Source organism: Balaenoptera borealis, assembly GCF_965194805.1.
Source record: "Balaenoptera borealis genome assembly, chromosome: 4".
NCBI classification, from domain to species: Eukaryota; Metazoa; Chordata; class Mammalia; order Artiodactyla; family Balaenopteridae; genus Balaenoptera; species Balaenoptera borealis.
Genome location: NC_138861.1, coordinates 31,254,609 through 31,272,911, shown reverse-complemented (window position 1 = coordinate 31,272,911; position 18,303 = coordinate 31,254,609). Strand labels below are relative to the sequence as shown.

Here is an 18,303-nt window from a genome sequence, read left to right as displayed (position 1 = left end):
TGACTGCGCTCTTAAGCAGATTTGAAAGGTCTGAATTCACATCACACGGAATGCTGTCTCCCTGGGTTCCTACTGTAGCTGTGTTTGCTGCTCCGAGCAGGCGGTGGTGCTAAGGCCCCTCCAGGCTCCCAAACTGCTCACAGACCCACCCACCGCTGGTCAGACGGCTGTGGCCGTTTCCCTGCTCTGTGCCTCAGTTTCCTCACCAGCAAACAGGAGATAACGACTCGTTTTTTCTGCAACGGCTTAGCAAGCGCCCCGCACTCAGCACCCAGCCGACTGTCATAAATATGAAATGGCAATCAATGTTGTTCCCAGAAGGAGGAATAAATGTTTAAACACATTGGCCTCTAAATGACTGGCAAATTGCACAAATAAATTCTGAGAAAGCAGGGAAGCCAATTAGCTTTGACACTGAATAACAGGAGTGAGGGTGCCCCCCACTCCCCCCACCTCCAAGCCCCAAGAAAGTTTATGAGGGTTTCATCTGGTGGGAGGAGGCAATTATCACCTCTTGATTGGCCTGGCATTTGTGGCAGAGCCAGTGGCCCATGGGAATCTTGTTTATTTCCCACCCAGAGTCTGAGATTTTTCTCTGTATGTCACACACATCCCGAAATGGCACTTAACTGTAAACTAAGGCTGGAGGAGAAGAAAGGGGGAAAGAACGTGGGTGCCTGGGTCTTTCCTCATCCAGCCTCTCACCTTGTCTCCCCCCCAGTTCACCCAAGCCTCCCGAACCCTGTGAAGCTCTCTACCTAATCTGGGCCATTTGTGCCAGAGGCAGCTGTTATTTACCGAGAACCTGCTCTCTGCTAGGCCCTGTGCTAGGTCTCTGGGATCCCAGAGCTGAGCAAGGTAAGATTGAGTGCCTACCCCCAAAGTGTACCCAGACCCCCAAGGAAATAGACATGGAGTCACCCACACACTGGAGGTCAGCTCTGTGACACAGGGACACACAGGAATGCCTTTCTCTACCTTGTTTATTTGGTGAACTCCTATTCATCCTTTAAAACCCTATTACCCTCCACCTCTGAAAGTCTTTCCTACACGAGCCAGATGAATCCTTATCCTTCTCTGTCCCCTCTAGCCTTTTGCATCCCACACTGCTCTGTCCTTAGTGTTCATGTGTCTGTCCTCCTGCCCTTCACCTTGACTACACTGTGCCTTCTGGAAGAGCACAGGTGCGGGGAAAGTTTTATTCATGAAACCTCCAAACCTTCAGGGCAGGTTTCTCTTCCCTCTTCCTCTCCTCTCTTTGCTTTCTGGCTTTGAAATATGGTCTGGGGATGGCGGTGCATGGCTGGAGCACTGGGTGAACAGTTCCAAGGCTGCCAGAGGAAAACAACGTTGCCGGAAGGAGGGGGAAGCAGACTGAGATGCTGAGACTTTGCTAGGCCAGCAATGCCCTGACCTTCTCCAGGAGAAGGTGTGGCTTGAGAGAGACTCCAGGGATCCCCAGGGCAGGTGGTGGCCATGCCCTGAGGGAAGGGAAGGCAAGATTCGGAGCTGACGTAGAATATCTGACACCGGCGGACATGCGGAAGGCCCCATAGAGGGGCCCAGACACGCCAACACTGACACGCGGGCAGACAGTCCCGAAGCACAGACTCAACACAAGAACCACCCAGAGCCAGGTGGGCATGCACACCGATACTGCATACACACACATGCACACTCGGGCACATGCATGTGCACACTGACACACTCATGCATGCACACCCAGGCTCACACACCCACACAGGCTCACACTGGGCGCCCTGGTACATGAGAACATCTCATGGCGGCTGCAGAGCTGCCTTTGTACCAAAAGGAACGCTTAGTGCTTGCCCACCCCCACTGCAGCACCAAAGATGTCACCTCCCATCTCAGCTGTCCCCCAGGGAGGGACATAGCTCATTTGTTCATTGACTCACCCATTCACTCATTCACCTGAAGACCTGTCTGTGCTGGGCCCTGGGCTGAGTACCAGAGATACAGAGATGAACACAAGAAGACACACAGCGCCCTTAAGTGCTGCCCAGTCCATTGGGGAAACAAACAAGACAACAACTTACCACGTGGTCAAGGCCGTAATGAGGGATTACAGGGCCGTGGGAGCCCCAGGGAGCCCCAGGCCCAGCCTAAGAGTAGGTGGGTTTGGGGGAGGTCCCCTGGGAGAAGGAGATTCTCTAGGGTCCCACGTCAGCCTGTTTCAGCCCCTCCCCATATGTCACCTCCTGGTCACCCTTCCAGCCGGGCACCAGCCCCTGCTGCCCTGTCACGCTGTCCCCTCACCTGTTTTCTTTTTCTTTAGAGCACCTACTGCTTCCTGAAACCACACACACACACACACACATACACACACACACACGTGTATCAGCCTATTGTCTTCTCTCCCACGTGAGTGCAAGCAGTGGGTCCCCCATCGCCTGCTGCCCCCCAGTTCTGATTGGATTCATGCCATTCTACCTGGTGCTTGCTGCCCGGGGCTCAGGAGCCCTGCAGTTAGCTGACAAAGGTCTGCATCCCCCTTCACCGGAATCTGCTCTCTTCCTCACTCCAAGGATGGCCTTGCTGCCGCTCTCCTGGGCACAATTCCCACTGCCCCTGCAGCACCCCCCTCCCCCCCACCCCCATCCAGGGCCCACTCTGGAAACTGTGGCTGTGTAAGCCCTGGCTCAGCCACCCTAGTCGCCTCCCGAGGAGGGGGAGGAGGGCACTGTGGAGCGAGTGATGTTCCAGGCGCACTTGACCTGCATCAACTCATGGAATCCTCACAGAAGCCCTGAGCAGGCACCAGCATTACCCAGTTTACAGATAAGGAAACTGAGGCCCAGAGAGGTGAAGGCCGCAATGGAGGTAACACTAGTAAGCGGCCGGGCAGGGTTGAAGCCGAAGTCAGGTTACAGGTCTACACCTTTGCACCGTGATGCCCTGGGCGCAGTCACACCTGGCTTCTGGTCCTGGCTCTGTCATTTCCTGCCTCTGTGACTTAGAAAGCCCAGTTCATCTTGGCATCCAGTCTTCTCATCGGTCACATGGGGATGTCAGTGCCAGCCCTCATTTCCTGGGGCCAGGCCAGGGAGAGATCGATGAGGCCGTGTCTGTCTGTCTGTACCTTTGAAGACCTCACAGTTTACTGGAACGGGGAGTCGTGCCCAAAACACCCCGCAGTGCACACCGAGAGCCCTGAGAGCAGTGTGTGCAGCGTGCTGGCGGTGAGCAGGGTTGTGGCAGGCTGTACATCAAAGGGCTGTTAACTCCAGATCTTGCAGGAGGAGTTGGGGTTCACTAGGTGTCCAAAGGGGGTGAGCATTCCAGGCAGAGGGTGCAGAGGGAAGCAAAGGCATGCTATCTGACACTGCCTCTGGGAGTTTGTACGAGTTCCGCTAACACCAGCGGCTGTAACAGCCCCAGGGCAGAGAACACAGAAATGTATTTCTCACTCAAGGAAAGCTCCGGTATAGGCATCCTGTATGGCACACGGCTCTCCTGCAGGGACGCAGGCTCTTTCCATCCCATGTGCCTCCATCCCTAAAGCCTGGATCCTCACCTTTTGGCTGTGGAAAGGGAAGGGGGCGGAGAAGGCACAGCTGCCTCTTAACCGTTAAGCCTTGGCCCCCAAGTGCCAGGCATCACTGTGCTCACACCCCATTGGTCAGAACAGTCATGTGGCCACACCCAGCTGCAAGGGCAGCTGGGAAATGTAGTCCCTGCCTGGGCAGCCACTTCCCCGTGACAAGGGGACACAAATGTTTGGTGGACAATCTGGCTCTGCCATGGTATCTTCTTCCATTTTAGAAATGAGGAAATTGGGGTTCAGCCATTCATTCAAAGTCACGCAGCAGGTTCAGAACCAATCCCAGGAGGCCAAGCAAAGGAGGCAAGGCTTCCCTGCAGGGCTGGTGCTGATGGACGTGGCCACGTGGCATTGCTTACTTCTGACAGGGGCAGGATGGACACCCACTGGCGCGCCCCTGGCCTCTCCTGGCCTCTCCTTTTGATCACGTGGCCCTGGACGTTTCCTGCCAGCACCCCTCCCCCATCACCTCTCCCCCTGCTCTGACCGCCCCGCCTCCCCACAGGTGCCCGTGCTGAAGCCTATGGATCTGATGGTGGAGGTGAGCCCCCGGAGGGTCTTCGCCAACGGCCACACCTACCACATCAACTCCATCTCCGTCAACAGCGACTGCGAGACGTACATGTCCGCGGACGACCTGCGCATCAACCTCTGGCACCTGGCCATCACCGACCGGAGCTTCAGTATCCTTTCCTGCCGCGGCCCCACCGTTGACGCCGCGGGCCGGGTGGCTCCTGGGTGGGACGTCAGTTGGCCTGCTGTAAGCGAGCTGGCTTGGGAGCTTCTGCTTTGTTCAGCCTCTTCAGCGGGGTGCCTCCTGGCTCACAGTGTGTGAATGAGGCCGAGGTTTGGAATCATGATGAGTTTATGAAAACTTTACAACTGTGGCTGCCAAGGGTTACATTTGACCCCTCGTCTCCTCCAGGGTGGCCATCATCCCGTCATCTGGGGGCCTCACCGGGGACCATGGAGGGGATGGAGTCCTGGGTCAGCCCTCCTGGGCAAGGGGTGGTCAACCACCCTGAGACAGTCGACTAAAGGCTTCTCTGGACCTTCCTCCCTGGGCCTGAGGCAGGTGCATCAGTGTTTGATGAACAACCTTGGGGTCCCGCCCAGACCTTAGAGGGACAACTGGAGTGTCATAAGCCCCACTGGATGGGGTCAAGGTAGGCAGCCCTGCTTGGTGGCCCCCTGTGTCTGGGCAATAGGATTATAGGATTGACTCCAGCCCCCACTGACTGGTGAAGAAAGAACATGGGCCTGAAGAGGGGCCCAGGCTGAGGCTTGGCCCAATGAGGGCTGCAGTGGACAGAGCAGGCAGGTTACTACCTACAGGTGTCACTACTCTACAGACAAATAACAACAACAACAGTAATAATAATAGTAATAATGCACAGTGAGGCTCTGTGCCTGATAAACATGTGTTAATATGAACTCGATTCATCCTCACAGTAATTCTGGGAGGTAGGTTCTTTACGACGAGGAAACTGAGTCACAGAGAGCCCGGGCTAACTTGCTTAAAGCTCACAGCAGCCAGTGGAAAGCTGGGTTCAAACCCAGACCCTCCAGCCCTAAGTCCTCATTTCCAACCTTTCCACCCAACTGCCCTTTGTGAAGGATGTTGCCCAGACATGGGGTGGAAGAAGGTGGGATGACCCCCCCCAAAAGGTGTCTCTGACTGTCCACTTGGTGCTGGGTGCCGGGTGGCCCTGGACACCCAGAGCTGAGACCATACAGCTCCTGCCACGAGAAGCTCCCAACACAGGGGGTCGTGCCTGTTGTGCCGCCCTCTCACAGGTCAGGATCGGGCTGTGTCCCTTGGAGCAGAAGCCAGAACTGGGGGGGAGGGAGTGGGGCAGAGAAGGGAGCAGTCCGGGGGGGTTTGGAGGAGAGAAAGAGTGACAAATGGCTTCTGGGGGGCCGAGAGCCAGAAACTGGCCAGAGACCACAGGGCAGGGAGACCTCGGAACCAGGAGGAAGGGAGCTGGGAGGGCTGAGAGCAAGCATCTGACGTTCCCTGAGCCCAGCAAGAGGGTGCGGGGCAAACGCCTGGGCTTCGGAGGAGCCATTGTGAGTCTCTGGGAGTCTGCTTCTGCCACCTTAAGCTCTGTGACCTTGGCGAGTCACTGCACCCCTCTTGAGCCTCGGTCTCCTCACTAACCCTACCCCCATAGGACGGCAGCGTTCAGCGAGCCCCTGTGAGACACGCCAACACCAAACCGGTGCTTAAAGCGTGTCAGGAAACATTAGCATCTGTTTCCTTTCTCCCTCCTTAGTGCTCAGGGCCAGGAAGGCAGAATTGAATCGGGGTGGTCGGGAAGGTTCCAGGAGGAGCTGGGGCTGGAGCTGCTTTGAGGGGTGGGAGCTCAGTCTGGCTGGATGGAGAGGGCAAGGCTGGGCTGGTCCTCTGCTGGACCCTCCATTCAGGCTCAAACCCCAGCAGGTCCCACCCCTATCCCTGGTGCTTAGACACCAGCTAGTCAGGGGTCAGAACACCCCTCTCCAGCTGGCTCACGCAAAACAGACATTTACTGACTTATGGAGCCAAGAGAGCTGCAGATGCAGACGGATCCAGGGGCTCAGACGGTGTCATGGGATGGCTCTCTGCTTCTTGCTTCTGATCTCTGCTCTGGCTTCAGCCTCCACACGGTGGTGAGTTGACACTAGCAGTTCAGGCCCCGCCCTCCCAGAGTAAAGTCCAGGAGAAAAGAGACCCGCTCTCTCTCTGAACTGTCCCACCAAGTCCCCAGGTGGCACCCCATGGGCTCTGCCTGGGCCTCAGGGGCACCCCTGAACCCATTACTGTTGGGGGTGCAATGCTCTGGTTGGCCAGGACCCTCCCTGGTGCTGGAGGGGTCAGCTCCACCGCCAGCACAGTGTCTGAATCTGGGAAGGGTGGTCTCCTTGGGAGAAGCACTGCTCCAGGAGCTGGGGGCCCCTCGTGGTGGGCGGCACAGACACACATCCACTGCCAGGTCTGAGGTGCTGACCTGCTTCCCAGCAGGATAAAATGAGGAGTCACACAGGAACTCCAGGTCTGCAGACGGGGCAGGCGCGGGACTCACGGGACTGCGGCTAGCCGTCCGCAGCTTCCTGCACCGCACTCTACAGTTTACAGAGCAGCTTGCCATTCACCGTCTCACTTGGCGCTCACAGTGGCATGAAAGCTGCCAATCAGTGGCAATGTTATCGTCACCCAACTTTACGGATGAGGAAATGCAGGCTTGGGGAGACCGGGGTTCGGCCCAGAGTCCCTCTGCCCGGGACAGAGTCCTGTGGCCTGGCCCAGTACTCCTTGCCTTGCCCTCGGGCTGCAGCCTTGGGACGGCGGCACCCGCCCTCCTGGAGCCTGGGTTTTCTTATCCTAGGACTAGGATGGGGACCGTAAACCCTGACCAATTTATCTCCCTGGGCTATTATAAGGACTCAATGACACCGTGAATGCTGAGGCCCTTTAAAAATTGCCAAGCCCTGCAGCTAAGGGATTGTTTAATTTCGTTCATTTAACCATCAATTCCTCTTCTGTCCCAGGCTCCATGCTGAGCCCCAGGGACACAGGGACAAATAAAAGAAACTCAGCTTCTTCCTCAAGGGCCTCATGCACTGCTGGGAGACCCAGCCCTGACCTGGGTGGTACCAGCGGTGCCATCCTTGCTGTAACTCAGGTCTACACACTGTGCCTAGGCTAGCAGGGAGGACTGAGAAGGAGGCAGGGTTAAGATGCTCCCAGTGGCTTGAGGAGGCTACCGAAGGGCCCAGGGTGGGCGGGGGTGACGTGATGAGGCAGGAAGGTGGGAGGTGGCCAGGACAGCTGCAGCGGGCCTGGCTGATGGTGTGAGTGGGGGACTTCCTCCTGGGGACCACAATCTCCAAACATCGATCATTTGCAAACCTCCTTTGCAAGTATTACTACATCTGTACACCGTGCGTTTTTTCATTTACTTTTCCAATCTTTTTCTGATTTTTATTAATTTTCTTTAAATCAAGTAGCTTTAATTTTGCCTAAATAAATGCATTTTGAAAGGGACTTTAATTTTACTACCATAAATGAAAGTGAAACGTATCACATACCATAAATAGGAGGTAGCTATAGAGATAAATGCCATGAAGAAAAAAAAACAATGGGAATAAAATCCATCTTCAGCCCTGTCCAGTAGAACTTTCTGTGATACTGGAAAAGTTCTCTATTTGCACTGTGCGGTATGGTGGCTTCCAGTCACGTGTGCCTATGGAGTACGTAAAATGTGGCTAGGGTGACTGAGGAACAGAATTTTTTATTTCGTATAGTCTGAATGAATTCACATTTCGAGTTAAATAGCCACATGTGCAGACTCCGTAAATGCTGTGTGTTAGACCCCGAGGCTAGTTCTTTCTGTCAGACGTGGGGATGAGGAAGTACTTCAGGTGTTAGAGATACGATCCCGCAAACAGAGACCTTCTCCCTCGTTCAGCAAAAGGACTAGAAAGTATCAGTAACTGAAAGCCTTGCTTGGTGTCTGAGTCTGTGTTCTGAAGACTGTCTACCTCCCTAAATGCTGTCAGGTGGTAAGAAGCTATCGATGCACCATAAACAGGGGAGCAGCACTGGTCACCTTGCAGGGGGCCCCCTGGGGCTGTGGGCATATGTTGTGGGTGGAATGGAGTCCAGCAGACGAGTCTGGAAGCCAGGAGACCGAGTAGATCCAGGGAGACATGGAGATGGGTAGGGCGGAGCGTGGCCATGGGCAAGAAGCCAGGAGGTAGATCAATGGTTAAAATATAGACTTTGTAGATATGGGGCTGTATCATAACTGACTTTTGGACTGAGGTGGCCAGAGGACATTGGAACAGGTTAGTTGTTATTAAGAAAAGCGGACTAACCCATCCCAGGACTGCAGGCAGACCTGCCCAGTCACTACTGCCAGCTTCACCTCCTAACACAGATTGTGCCCTGTCCACACACTGGAGGGTACACCGTTCACCAGTATATTTAGTGAGCACCTACTGTGTGCCAGGCCCTGTGCCCAGTGCTTGAATTAAAGAGACAAAGATCCATGCCCTCCTGGAACGGACATATAATTTAATGTTGATAAACCGTTAGTATAATAAACAGGCAAAATATCCAGTACATGAGCAAGCGATACGTGCTGTGGGACCAGTGAGCACAGTAGAGTGAGTTTTTCTCCAGCCACGTTTTGCTGCATGGCCGCAGGGGCAGAGTAGGTGGAAAGGGAGCCAGGGTAGTGGGTTTGCAAAGTGAAGATGCAGGCATGGGGCTGATGGCATATGCAAGGGAGTGAAAATAATGGTTGGCTCCAGAATCTAAGCCAGGTGAGGAGGTGACAGCTAGTGACAAGAGGGGAGCATCAGTGCATTGGGGGTCCCCGTGGGATGCCAGAGGGGCTTCTCTGGCTGCAGATCTTGCCACATAACTCTGTTAAACCTGTGTGTAGCCTTTAATTTTGTGAAAATGAATTGCTAGTTGATCAAAATATACAAATGTTTTGGCCCTTAGAGATAGGGGAGTGTGAACATTACAGAATGCTGGGGACACCAGGGCCGAGCTCAAGGCAGCCCTTGCCTGTAGAACCTAAGGACCAATTAGGCAGACAGAAGCAGCTGAGTGGAATCTCCAGGGTATGTGGTGGCTGTGGAAATGTCCCTTGGTTAGATCAGTTCATCAGGGAATGATGTTGCACGAGGCACTCCCCATGGCCTGCTGCGGCTTGGCTACCAGAGTGACAAGACACAGGGACCCAGAGCAGAGACACCTGGCACCGTCCCATGGCGTTCAGCCTCCCCTGGCAAGAAAGGTGTCAGGACTGCGGGTCGTAGGTGTGACGATGGGTCTGATAGCAGCCAAGTAATTAGAAAAGGCGTTTCATTTCCAACGTGGGAGGAGGCCAGAAAGGCAGCTGTGACTCCGCGCTGAGCTGGGGAATTGCTCTGAATTTTGAAACACCTTTAGAGCAAGTACCTCCTGGGGGATTCTGGACCTAGGGGTTCACATTCCTTTAACTCTTGCTCTTCAATGTCCCTGATGCTGCTGTTCAGTCCTCAAGGCCACTGGGAGTTTTCTGCTATGTTACCATCTCCTTGTGTCCAAATAGTAACACTTTCTACTTAGGCAGAATTGATTTTTAGCAAAGGTTTTTAAGAGAAAGGAAAACCGAAAAAAGTGGGCATTGTTTTCACCAGTAAGAATTGTGATAAAGCTGACTCAGAGGACCTTTCCTCTTCTAATTCTAGACTTGGCTGCTCTGAACAGAGGGCGAGGAGCCTGGGACTTCCTGAGCCTCTGCCGTGTGCCAGGCACATACCCGGTGCAGCGCCTCTGTCTGCCACCGAGGCTTCCAGCCTCCTTCCTCTCTCTCACCCACAGAATGGAAAGAGGTGCCAAGCACTTTCCATTCTCCCCCGATGGCTCTGGAATCATGCCCTCCTCTCCACCCTAACCAAGGCCCAGCTCAGGTCGTACCGTTCGTGCCTGGACCGTTGCCTGAATCCCACCTTGCCCAGCCAGCTGGCCCTCTACAGAGCTTTGAGAGTGGCTCATCAGAGCCTCTGGTCTGACCACATCAGTCCCCTGTGTAGAGCTCTCAGTGGTCCCCAGCAGCATCTGGAGAATGTCCAGATCCCTCAACAGTGCCCGGCAGCTCTTGGTGACCAGCCTTTGCCCACCTCCCCAGAGTCCTGTGCGTCAGGCTTGCCCACACCTTCACGTCACTGGGTTTCCCTTCGTGCTGCAGGGGTGCGGGCAGTGCCCTGCCTTCCGCTGATCCTTCTCTGGAGGAGCCTTTCTCCCTCCTGTAGCCTGGCTGGCTCCCGTTTGCCCACATGCATCACTCACAGCCCCCTTTGCCTGGTCACCTCTGCTCTGTCCACTCTGCACCCCTCCCAGGCTGGTCCGAGTCCCTCTGGGCCCACACTCGCTGGTCACAGTGGGCTTTCATCATCTGTTAGTATGAATGCCTCCCCCATTTTCTGCTGAAACCCTTGGGATTAAGAACCCAGGCTGAGCCCTCTCTGTGTCCCCAACCATAATGCAGGGCCTGGCACATCGTAGGTGCTTATGAATGGTTGTAAATGGTGACTTTGGAGGGAGGGAGTTCACAGTTTCCATCTGGTCTTAGGATATAGATGCCTCCTTGCAAACCTGGGCTCCAAGGTGGGGGGCTCCGCGACCCCAGACACTAAAGAGAAGCAGTCTGGGCTCTGGGCTCCGGCAGAATTGGGCTCAGATTCATTGCTTTACCTCCTTTGTCATCGATTTCCATGACTGCAAAATGGGCCAAATTCCTTATCATATGGATATTTGTAAGGAGTAAAGGAATCATTCACATAAAGGGGCCTGGCAGTTGGCCAGTATTATTTTCCCCCTTAGACGATGGCCCCTCAAATACTTAAGGCTGTTTCTCATAAATCCCGACATCTTCTCTGTTCACTGAAGCCCTTTTTCCCCAGTGCCATCTCCACATCTGTTTAAACAACCTCTCAGTCCTTTAATGCCAACATTCTGAGGCTCTTAGGCAGCTCTGGGTGATTTTTCTTGAGTTTGAAGCATCTTAAAGGTAACAGATTGCACAGGGGGCCTCAGCTGACCGACCTCTGCTTTATTCTTAGCACCCAGAGACTTCTAAAGATGGTTCAGTTGATTTTTCTCCCCACTGAGCGATTTCTCGTGGTGGAAGCTGGCATCACACCAAGCCTTAGCCTGGAACAAATTTCTAATTCCCGTTTATGCAGCAGGTGCTGAAGCTAGGCTGGATGTTGAAGCAGTTCCACATCTTGGTCAGCACTCGGCCACCTGTGGGCTGGGCTTATTTTGTGCACAGGGAGCGAAGGAGGGGACCGACCAAGGCCCCCCCATGTGCCAGGCTCTGTGCTGGCCAAAACCCTAGAGCCTGGGGTTCAACCCTGCCTTCAACACTCACTCACCCGGCGACCCTGCCGGTCACTCAGGCCTTCTGAGCCTCACTTTTCTCTTCCATTCAAAGGGGCGTGCCTCCCGTGCTGGGGGCTGTGAGAGCAGAATGGCCGGTGAGTATAGGGGCTGATATGCTGTAAACACAGGATCTACACCAGCCCATGACCACTGTCAAGCACCTTACAGGCTGCCTTTTTTCATCCTCCCACAGATAAGGAAAGTGGGGCGAGTCTGCTTAGAAATGCCCTGAGTCTGAATCTCCAAAATCAGCTTTTCATCCAGAAAGCATGTTGTTAAACTGTTATCAGCACCGCTGCTTTGGGGGCTCAGCAAGGCCAGGCAGCTGGTTGGGTTCCGCTGCGGCCGAGGGCTCCTGTGCGCTGTCCATGGTGCTGACTCCATCCGCGACCAGAGCTGCATCCCACCATCACCCTCACCACCTCCCACACCACCTTCACCTCTTACTGAGCACTTACTCTGTGCCAAACAGCACTCTGTCACCGTGCACATACTCACCTATTTAATCCTCCCGACATCACTGTGGAGTAGACAAGATTAACATCCCCCTTTTACAGGGGAGTAAACTAAGCCACAGAAAGGTTAAGTAATCTACCCAGAGTCACCCAGCTGGCAAGTGGGTGGGATTCAGACTTGGGGCATCTGGACGCAGAACCCACGCACGTCACTGTCACGCCACACTGCCTCTCAGTCATGATGGTAACAACCTCCAGGACAGCCACGGTTATTGCACACTTATTGCAGGCACTGAGCTGAACGCACTGCACTTGCTACACTTCATCCTCGCGGCAGCTCGCGTAGGTGGTGCTGTCATTCTCTCCATTCTGTGAAGCGGGTGCACTTGCCCATGGCCCTCCTAGCCCTCAGCCACTCAGATTGTCCGTCCAGTTCTGTCAATGCAATAACGTTTCTGGCTCTTGTTTTACATCCTAAGGGAAGCAGGTGCTTTTTGCACTGTTGCAGGACAGAGGGGGGATTGATTCGTAACATAAGTGGCCGGATGCATGAGCTTTGGCAGCTGTATGATGTTTCTAACATTTCCTCTGGGTGGTGGGACATGCAACTCTATGGCACTTCCTGTCTCTTCCTGAAAGGCCGCTGTGGCACTTCTGTAAGACACTCCTGATCAAACCCCCCTCGACCCCAGACCACAGCCCTGTCAGCTGCCCTCTGTCCCTCCCTCTTGGGGCTCCAGCAGCCTGCCCTCTTGCAACTCCCCAGCTTTATGCTTCCCCCTCACCTGGAACACTTCCCCCAGCCTGACCCTCTGCCTGGATAACTCCTACTCACCCTCTGGCCTCGGCTTAATGCCTTTGCCTCAGAGGACCTTTCCCTGACTCTCCAGACCAGTCAGGGCCTTGTTATAAATCTCATCACATGCACCCTGTATGTCTCTCCTGGAGCATCCATCATGGGGCTAACATCTGGTTTCACTGCTGGGCTAGGAGCCCTGAGAGGTTGGGACAGGGTCTGGTTTGCCCCTTCTCGGTGCCATGAGAAGGTAGCCACCTAGGTGTGTGTCCAAGCTCTGTCCCACCTTGGGTTTCCCGTCCCAACTCTGGGTTGGATACAAACCCAGGCATGTAATCCAGCACAAACCCTCACTGTCTTTCCAGAGTGTCCTTCCAAGCAACAAACATTATACCTTTTGCACCCCGCTTTATTTCATGTTTGTTTCAGAGGAAGAGAAATACTGATTCAGATTTAACTCACTTTAATTGTTGCTAAAAGTACCAGCCATGTGCTAGGACCTTTATCTCCTTGATGAAGGAGATGTCATCTCCTTAAATCTTCATTACAGCCCTGCAAAGCAGATGGTATCCACTCATTCTACAGATGAGAAAAGCAGGGCACAGAGAGGCTGAGAAGTTTTCCAGAGGTCACACAGCTGTTATTCGGTGGGGCTAGACTGTCGAGCCCTGGTTTCTGTGACTCAGAAGTCATTTCTTGCCTGTCTAAGCATTTGGGAATCACATAAGCTGGCTTTTGGAAGAGGTGTGCAGTCTGGCTCATCACACAGATAAAACACTCCAGGGTTTCAGTGGGCTTTGCGCAGTGAGCGGTTACTCAGAACAGCCCTTCTCCCACGGCCCAGCATGGCCCCAGCGACCTGGTTCTTCTCTTTGAGTGAGATTGCACCATCATAGTTAATAAGGTTCTGAGCAGGGAAGGGAAGGAGGCTGTTGTGGGCTGAATTTTGTTCCCCCAAAATCTGTATGTTGAAGCTCTAACACCCAGCGCCTCAGGATATGACTGTATTTGTAGATGGGTCTTTAAAGAGGTGATTAAGGTAAAATGAGATCATTAGGGTGGGTCCTAATCCAGTATGACTGGTGTCCTAACTGGTGTCCTTATAAGAAGAGGAGATCAGGACACAGACATATACAGAAGGATGACCACATGAGGACACAGGGAGAAGATGGCCACCTGCAAGCCAGTGAGAGAAGCCTCAGAAGGAACCAACCCTGCTGACACTTTGATCTTGCACTTTCAGCCTCCACAGCTGTGAGAGAATCATTTCCTACTGTTGAAGCCACCCAACTGTGGCATTTCGCTATGGCGGCCTGAGCAAGCTAAACCAGAGGCACAGGTAGCCCGGAACCTCCCGGAGGACTGACTCGATGAGGCCGGAGGGCTCACAGTTCACGTTTCACAGGTCATCTTTTGGAGAAAAGTTGCTGAAAAAAAGCAGCTTTGCTGGCCACGCCCCAGCGAGACTGCCTCCCTGTGCAGGGGGCCTGTGTAGGACGCCTCGTGTGGTGTGGCCTTTGGCAGAACCGCCTCCATCCTTACTCCGCGGCTGCTTGGTCACCATGGTAACAGCCTCCCCCTCCTGAGAGTGTGCTCCTCCCAGGACATCTGGATAAACCACACTTTGCTCAGTTCAACCAGTGGAGCTCAAGGCCACATCCTTCTCCTCATGGAGCCCTTGCCCACTCTCAACATCCAGCTTGCCCAGGATACAGCCAGTCCAGCGAGCCCCAGCAGCAGGGCCTTTTGGGGTGCTGACCCCGTGGGAGAACTCCACGTTGTGTGGAGGTGCAGTCACTCCAGAATAGAGCGGGCAGTGGGAGGAACACCGGCTGGAAGTTCGGAAGCCAGGATTCCATCCTTGCTCTGCCTCCACCTCTGGCCCTGGGCCCGTCACCTCCCCACCCTCATCTCCCTCTCCTCCTTCGTGGGATTGGAGGGTTGGCGGTCCCTTCTGCAGGGACATCCAGGTGCCCGGCCTGAAGGGGGCCGCCCTCACCAGCCCTCCAAGGGTTTGACTGTGTTTCAGAGCTCAGTTACTTGCTGTGTCTTTACAAGCATTTGTCGTGGCATAGCCGCTAAACCCCGTCACATTAGTTGATACTTGTGTAATACTTTGACATTTATGGAGTGCTTTACGTACCTATTTCTAACTGGAGCCCCTCGGTGGAACGAACCAATGACGTTTATTCATTTCACGTGCCTGACTCATTTTATGGTCAGCGGAGATTTGCCCAGGGGATGAGTGACGGCCCTTGTACCGGTGCTCCTGGGATAGGTAAGGGAGACCAAGGCTCTGAGAAGCGCACCTCAGACCTCAAAGGAGTGAGGGCCACAGCAGCATAGCCACCTTCTCTCCAGAGTTTCAGGACCCTCCGAGTGGGATCCCACGGAGCGGTGTGGCTTCGAACTGATCGGCCGTGGTGCCTGGTGCTGGTGTCACCCCACTGGTTTCAGGGCACCAGGCGATGCTCTTGGCAGCGAGAGATGAAGGAGTTTCTATAAAAATCTCTGCAAACCTGATGACTCTGCAAAGGCTCACCTGGATTACACTCCTGTGTCCTTGGCAGTAAGAACCACGACCTTCCTTCTGGAATGGAACAGGACAAACCCCTGTTTCTGAGCTTTACTGACCCCCAGGCGTCTTACACACTAGCAGTAAAGAGAGGCTTCTGTTACAACAGCAAGATTGCAATCCCTCTTCTAAACCTGGGGTCAGCAAAGAGTAGCCCAGTGGGGAGAGGTGGACGCAGGAATCCACCAGTTTATAAAGCTTGATGGGAACACGGCCACACCCATTCATTTCCACAGTGTCTGTGGCTGTTTTTGCATCACAAAAGCGGAGTTCAGCAGCCTGGATGAGATGAGATCTTGTGGCCCGCTAAGCCTAAAATATTTACTCTCTGGCCCTTTACAGAAAATGTGTGCCAACCCCTGGTCTAGAGGGTTACATGTGTGCTTATTCACACTTGGCCACTGAAGGAAAAGGGGCTGGAGCCAGATAGCTGCCTGGACCAGAGCTATCTTCCCAGGCCCCTGGGTGCCCCAGGGAGGCGGCAGCCCCTCCTGCCCACTTGTCCACGCTCCCGTGGCTGTGTTTTTCCTCTCGTGTTCCTGGAGCCTCAGCTCACACTGGTCCACAGAAGTTGAGTGACTGGCCCAAGGGAGGCGCCGCATGGATTAAAGGCAGATTTAAGCCTGGCATCCAGGCCCCCTGACAGCCAGTCAGCCCTTGCCTGCAGTGTTATGCCACATGCCTTCTTAGGAGTTCACTTACAAAGCACCTACTCCTCGCCAGGCCCTGTCTTCAGCACACCACGTGCACCATCTTAATTAATCCTACCGCTACTCTAAGAGGTAAGGCGTACCATTGCCATTTTGAACTTGGGGTAACTGAGGCACAGAGAGATTCAGAAACTTGCACACACAGCCAGCAAGCAGACAGAGCCTGGATTCTGCCCCAGGCTGTCAGGGGCCAGAGTTCTCGTCCCCGCTCTGCTTCGCCTCCCAAGTCACAGCACACTGCACACTGCGTATTGCAGGTTCTGGAACTCAACTTAGGTTCAGTCCCAGGCTGGTCCCCCTCTGCCTGGCCCCGAGCAAGTGGCTTCCCTTTGCGGAGCCCCCATTTCCTCATCCACAGAAAGGGGGGCACCTCACTCACACGTGGAGAGGATTGAACAGACACAGATGTGAAGCCATCTGATCAGCCCGCAGGGCATCTCACGTGGGTACAGGTACCAGTTTGGTATAAACTGGAGTTTGGGGTATAAACGATTTTGCCTGTACTCAGATGAGTGGAACAGATAGGTCAGCCAGTATTTGCAGCCTGAATAGAAGGCCTTCTCTTGTGGGTGGGGAGTAGGGGAACCCAACCCCCATTTTAGGGAGTTCACTCTAGCTGAGACTGGGGGGCTAACCAGAGGCGGGGAGCCCCACTGAGGCTTAGGCAGCCTGGGCCGAGGGCCAGAGCAGAGGGACCTCCAGGAGGACGAGCACAGGATGCGGAGGCAGGTTGGATGTGATGGAGGGAGAGGGAGGGATCCAGAAGCTGCCCTGATTCCTGGCTCTGCGTTTCAGGGCTGGGGCTGCTAAAACAGGGAACTGCGGGGAAGGAAGAGGTCTGGAATGGAGGTAGAGGAAGCTGTCCGTGATACTAGCATTACACCCGTGTCTTTTCCCCAGCTTCCAGGAAGCAGACTGGGTGTCTGAGTTCCCAATGGATGCCATAACTTCCCACAAACTGGGCAGCTTAAAACAACAGAAATCTATCGTCTCACAGTTCCAGAGGCCTGAAGTTTGCAGTTAAGGTGTTATCAGGGCTGTGTTCCTCTGAAGCCTCCTGGGGAGGATCCTTCCTTGCCTCTCCTAGCTCCTGCAGCCCAAGGCATCACCCCAGCCTCTGCCTCAGATGCCACATGGCCTTCTCCTCTGGGTGTCTCTGTTTCTCCTTCGGTGTCTCTTATAAAAACACTTGTAATCAGGTTTAGGGCCCACCCAGGTAATCTAGGAAGACCCCATCTTGAGACCCTCAACTTGATCGTATCTACAAAGACCCTTTTTCCAAATAAGGTCACATTCACAGTCTCTGGGGGTTAGGATGTGGACATGTATTTGCGTTGGGGGGGGCAGGGGGGAGGCACCATTCAACACACTGCACTGGAGAAAAATACATCGCGCTCAGCCAAGGGGTGGGGACCGGAGCCAGTCTACCTTCTCCCTTCATCCTCTCCGCGTGACCTGCTCCCCTCTCCGCCTACCTGTGTCTGACAAACTTTCCTAGGAGGGAGAATCATTCTTAGCTGCCAAAGTGTGATTGAAAGTTAAGCAAAAGCCATCAGGCACTTGGTGTACAATTAGATGGAAAAATAGAACATGAATAATTCATCCAGCTTTGCCGGGGGGAGGGGGGCTTGCAAATGAGTCTAATTATGCTCCTTCCCGAGAGAGGTCAGTCCTGCCATGAAAAAAGCACCGGCTACACGTGGGATTCATGCAGCTGATTCTGAAGTGGGCATGGGGGAAGCCACCTGTGCGTTAATCCTCGAAATGAAAGGGCGCTCCAGGGTCATACTCAACCCCTGATTTTGCAGATAGGGGAAACCGACCGAGATTTACAGATGGAAGTGATTTCTGCCTGTGGAACTGAACATTCCAGAGAGAGGTAAAACCAGACACCTGGCCCAAGGCCCCCAACTTCCAACCCAGCACTGGTCCTGCCAAAGTCCAGGCCACTGTGTATGGTCAAGTGTCTCAAAGTCCACAGGCATGTGGCCACTCAGGTGGGAGTCCCGGAGGAGTGTTTGTGGTGTCTGTTTGGGACGTAATTACTGTGCTCTGGAGGCCTCTCCACGCCTACTTCGCTGGTCAGGAGTCCGTCTCCAGGCCCCTGCTCTGTGATGTGACCATGGGGATTCAGTAGGGACAGCCCCTCTCGATAATTTGGCTCTCACACACCCGATGGCCAGTGAGGAGCTGGGCACCCACAGGGAGATCCTTGTCCTGAGACGAGCGGAGCCAGAGGTCTTGGAGAAGCCGTCCCGGGACTGGGTGACCGTGGACCCGG

The 18,303-nt window shown here is 54.2% G+C and overlaps 1 protein-coding gene across 7 annotated transcripts in view; it reads left to right on the top strand.

Annotated features, from left to right (window-relative positions):
• Nucleotides 1-18,303, top strand: part of PPP2R2C (protein phosphatase 2 regulatory subunit Bgamma) — a 164,978-nt gene that overhangs the window by 90,019 nt on the left and 56,656 nt on the right. For all 7 annotated transcript variants that reach the window (XR_014243926.1, XM_082389870.1, XM_082389871.1 and 4 more), the window contains one exon: nt 4,068-4,245. Coding sequence is in view for 6 of the 7 variants with exons in the window: in XM_082389870.1 (XP_082245996.1) it covers nt 4,068-4,245 (178 nt within the window). In the remaining variant the exon portion in view is untranslated. The remainder of the gene's footprint in view (nt 1-4,067; nt 4,246-18,303) is intronic.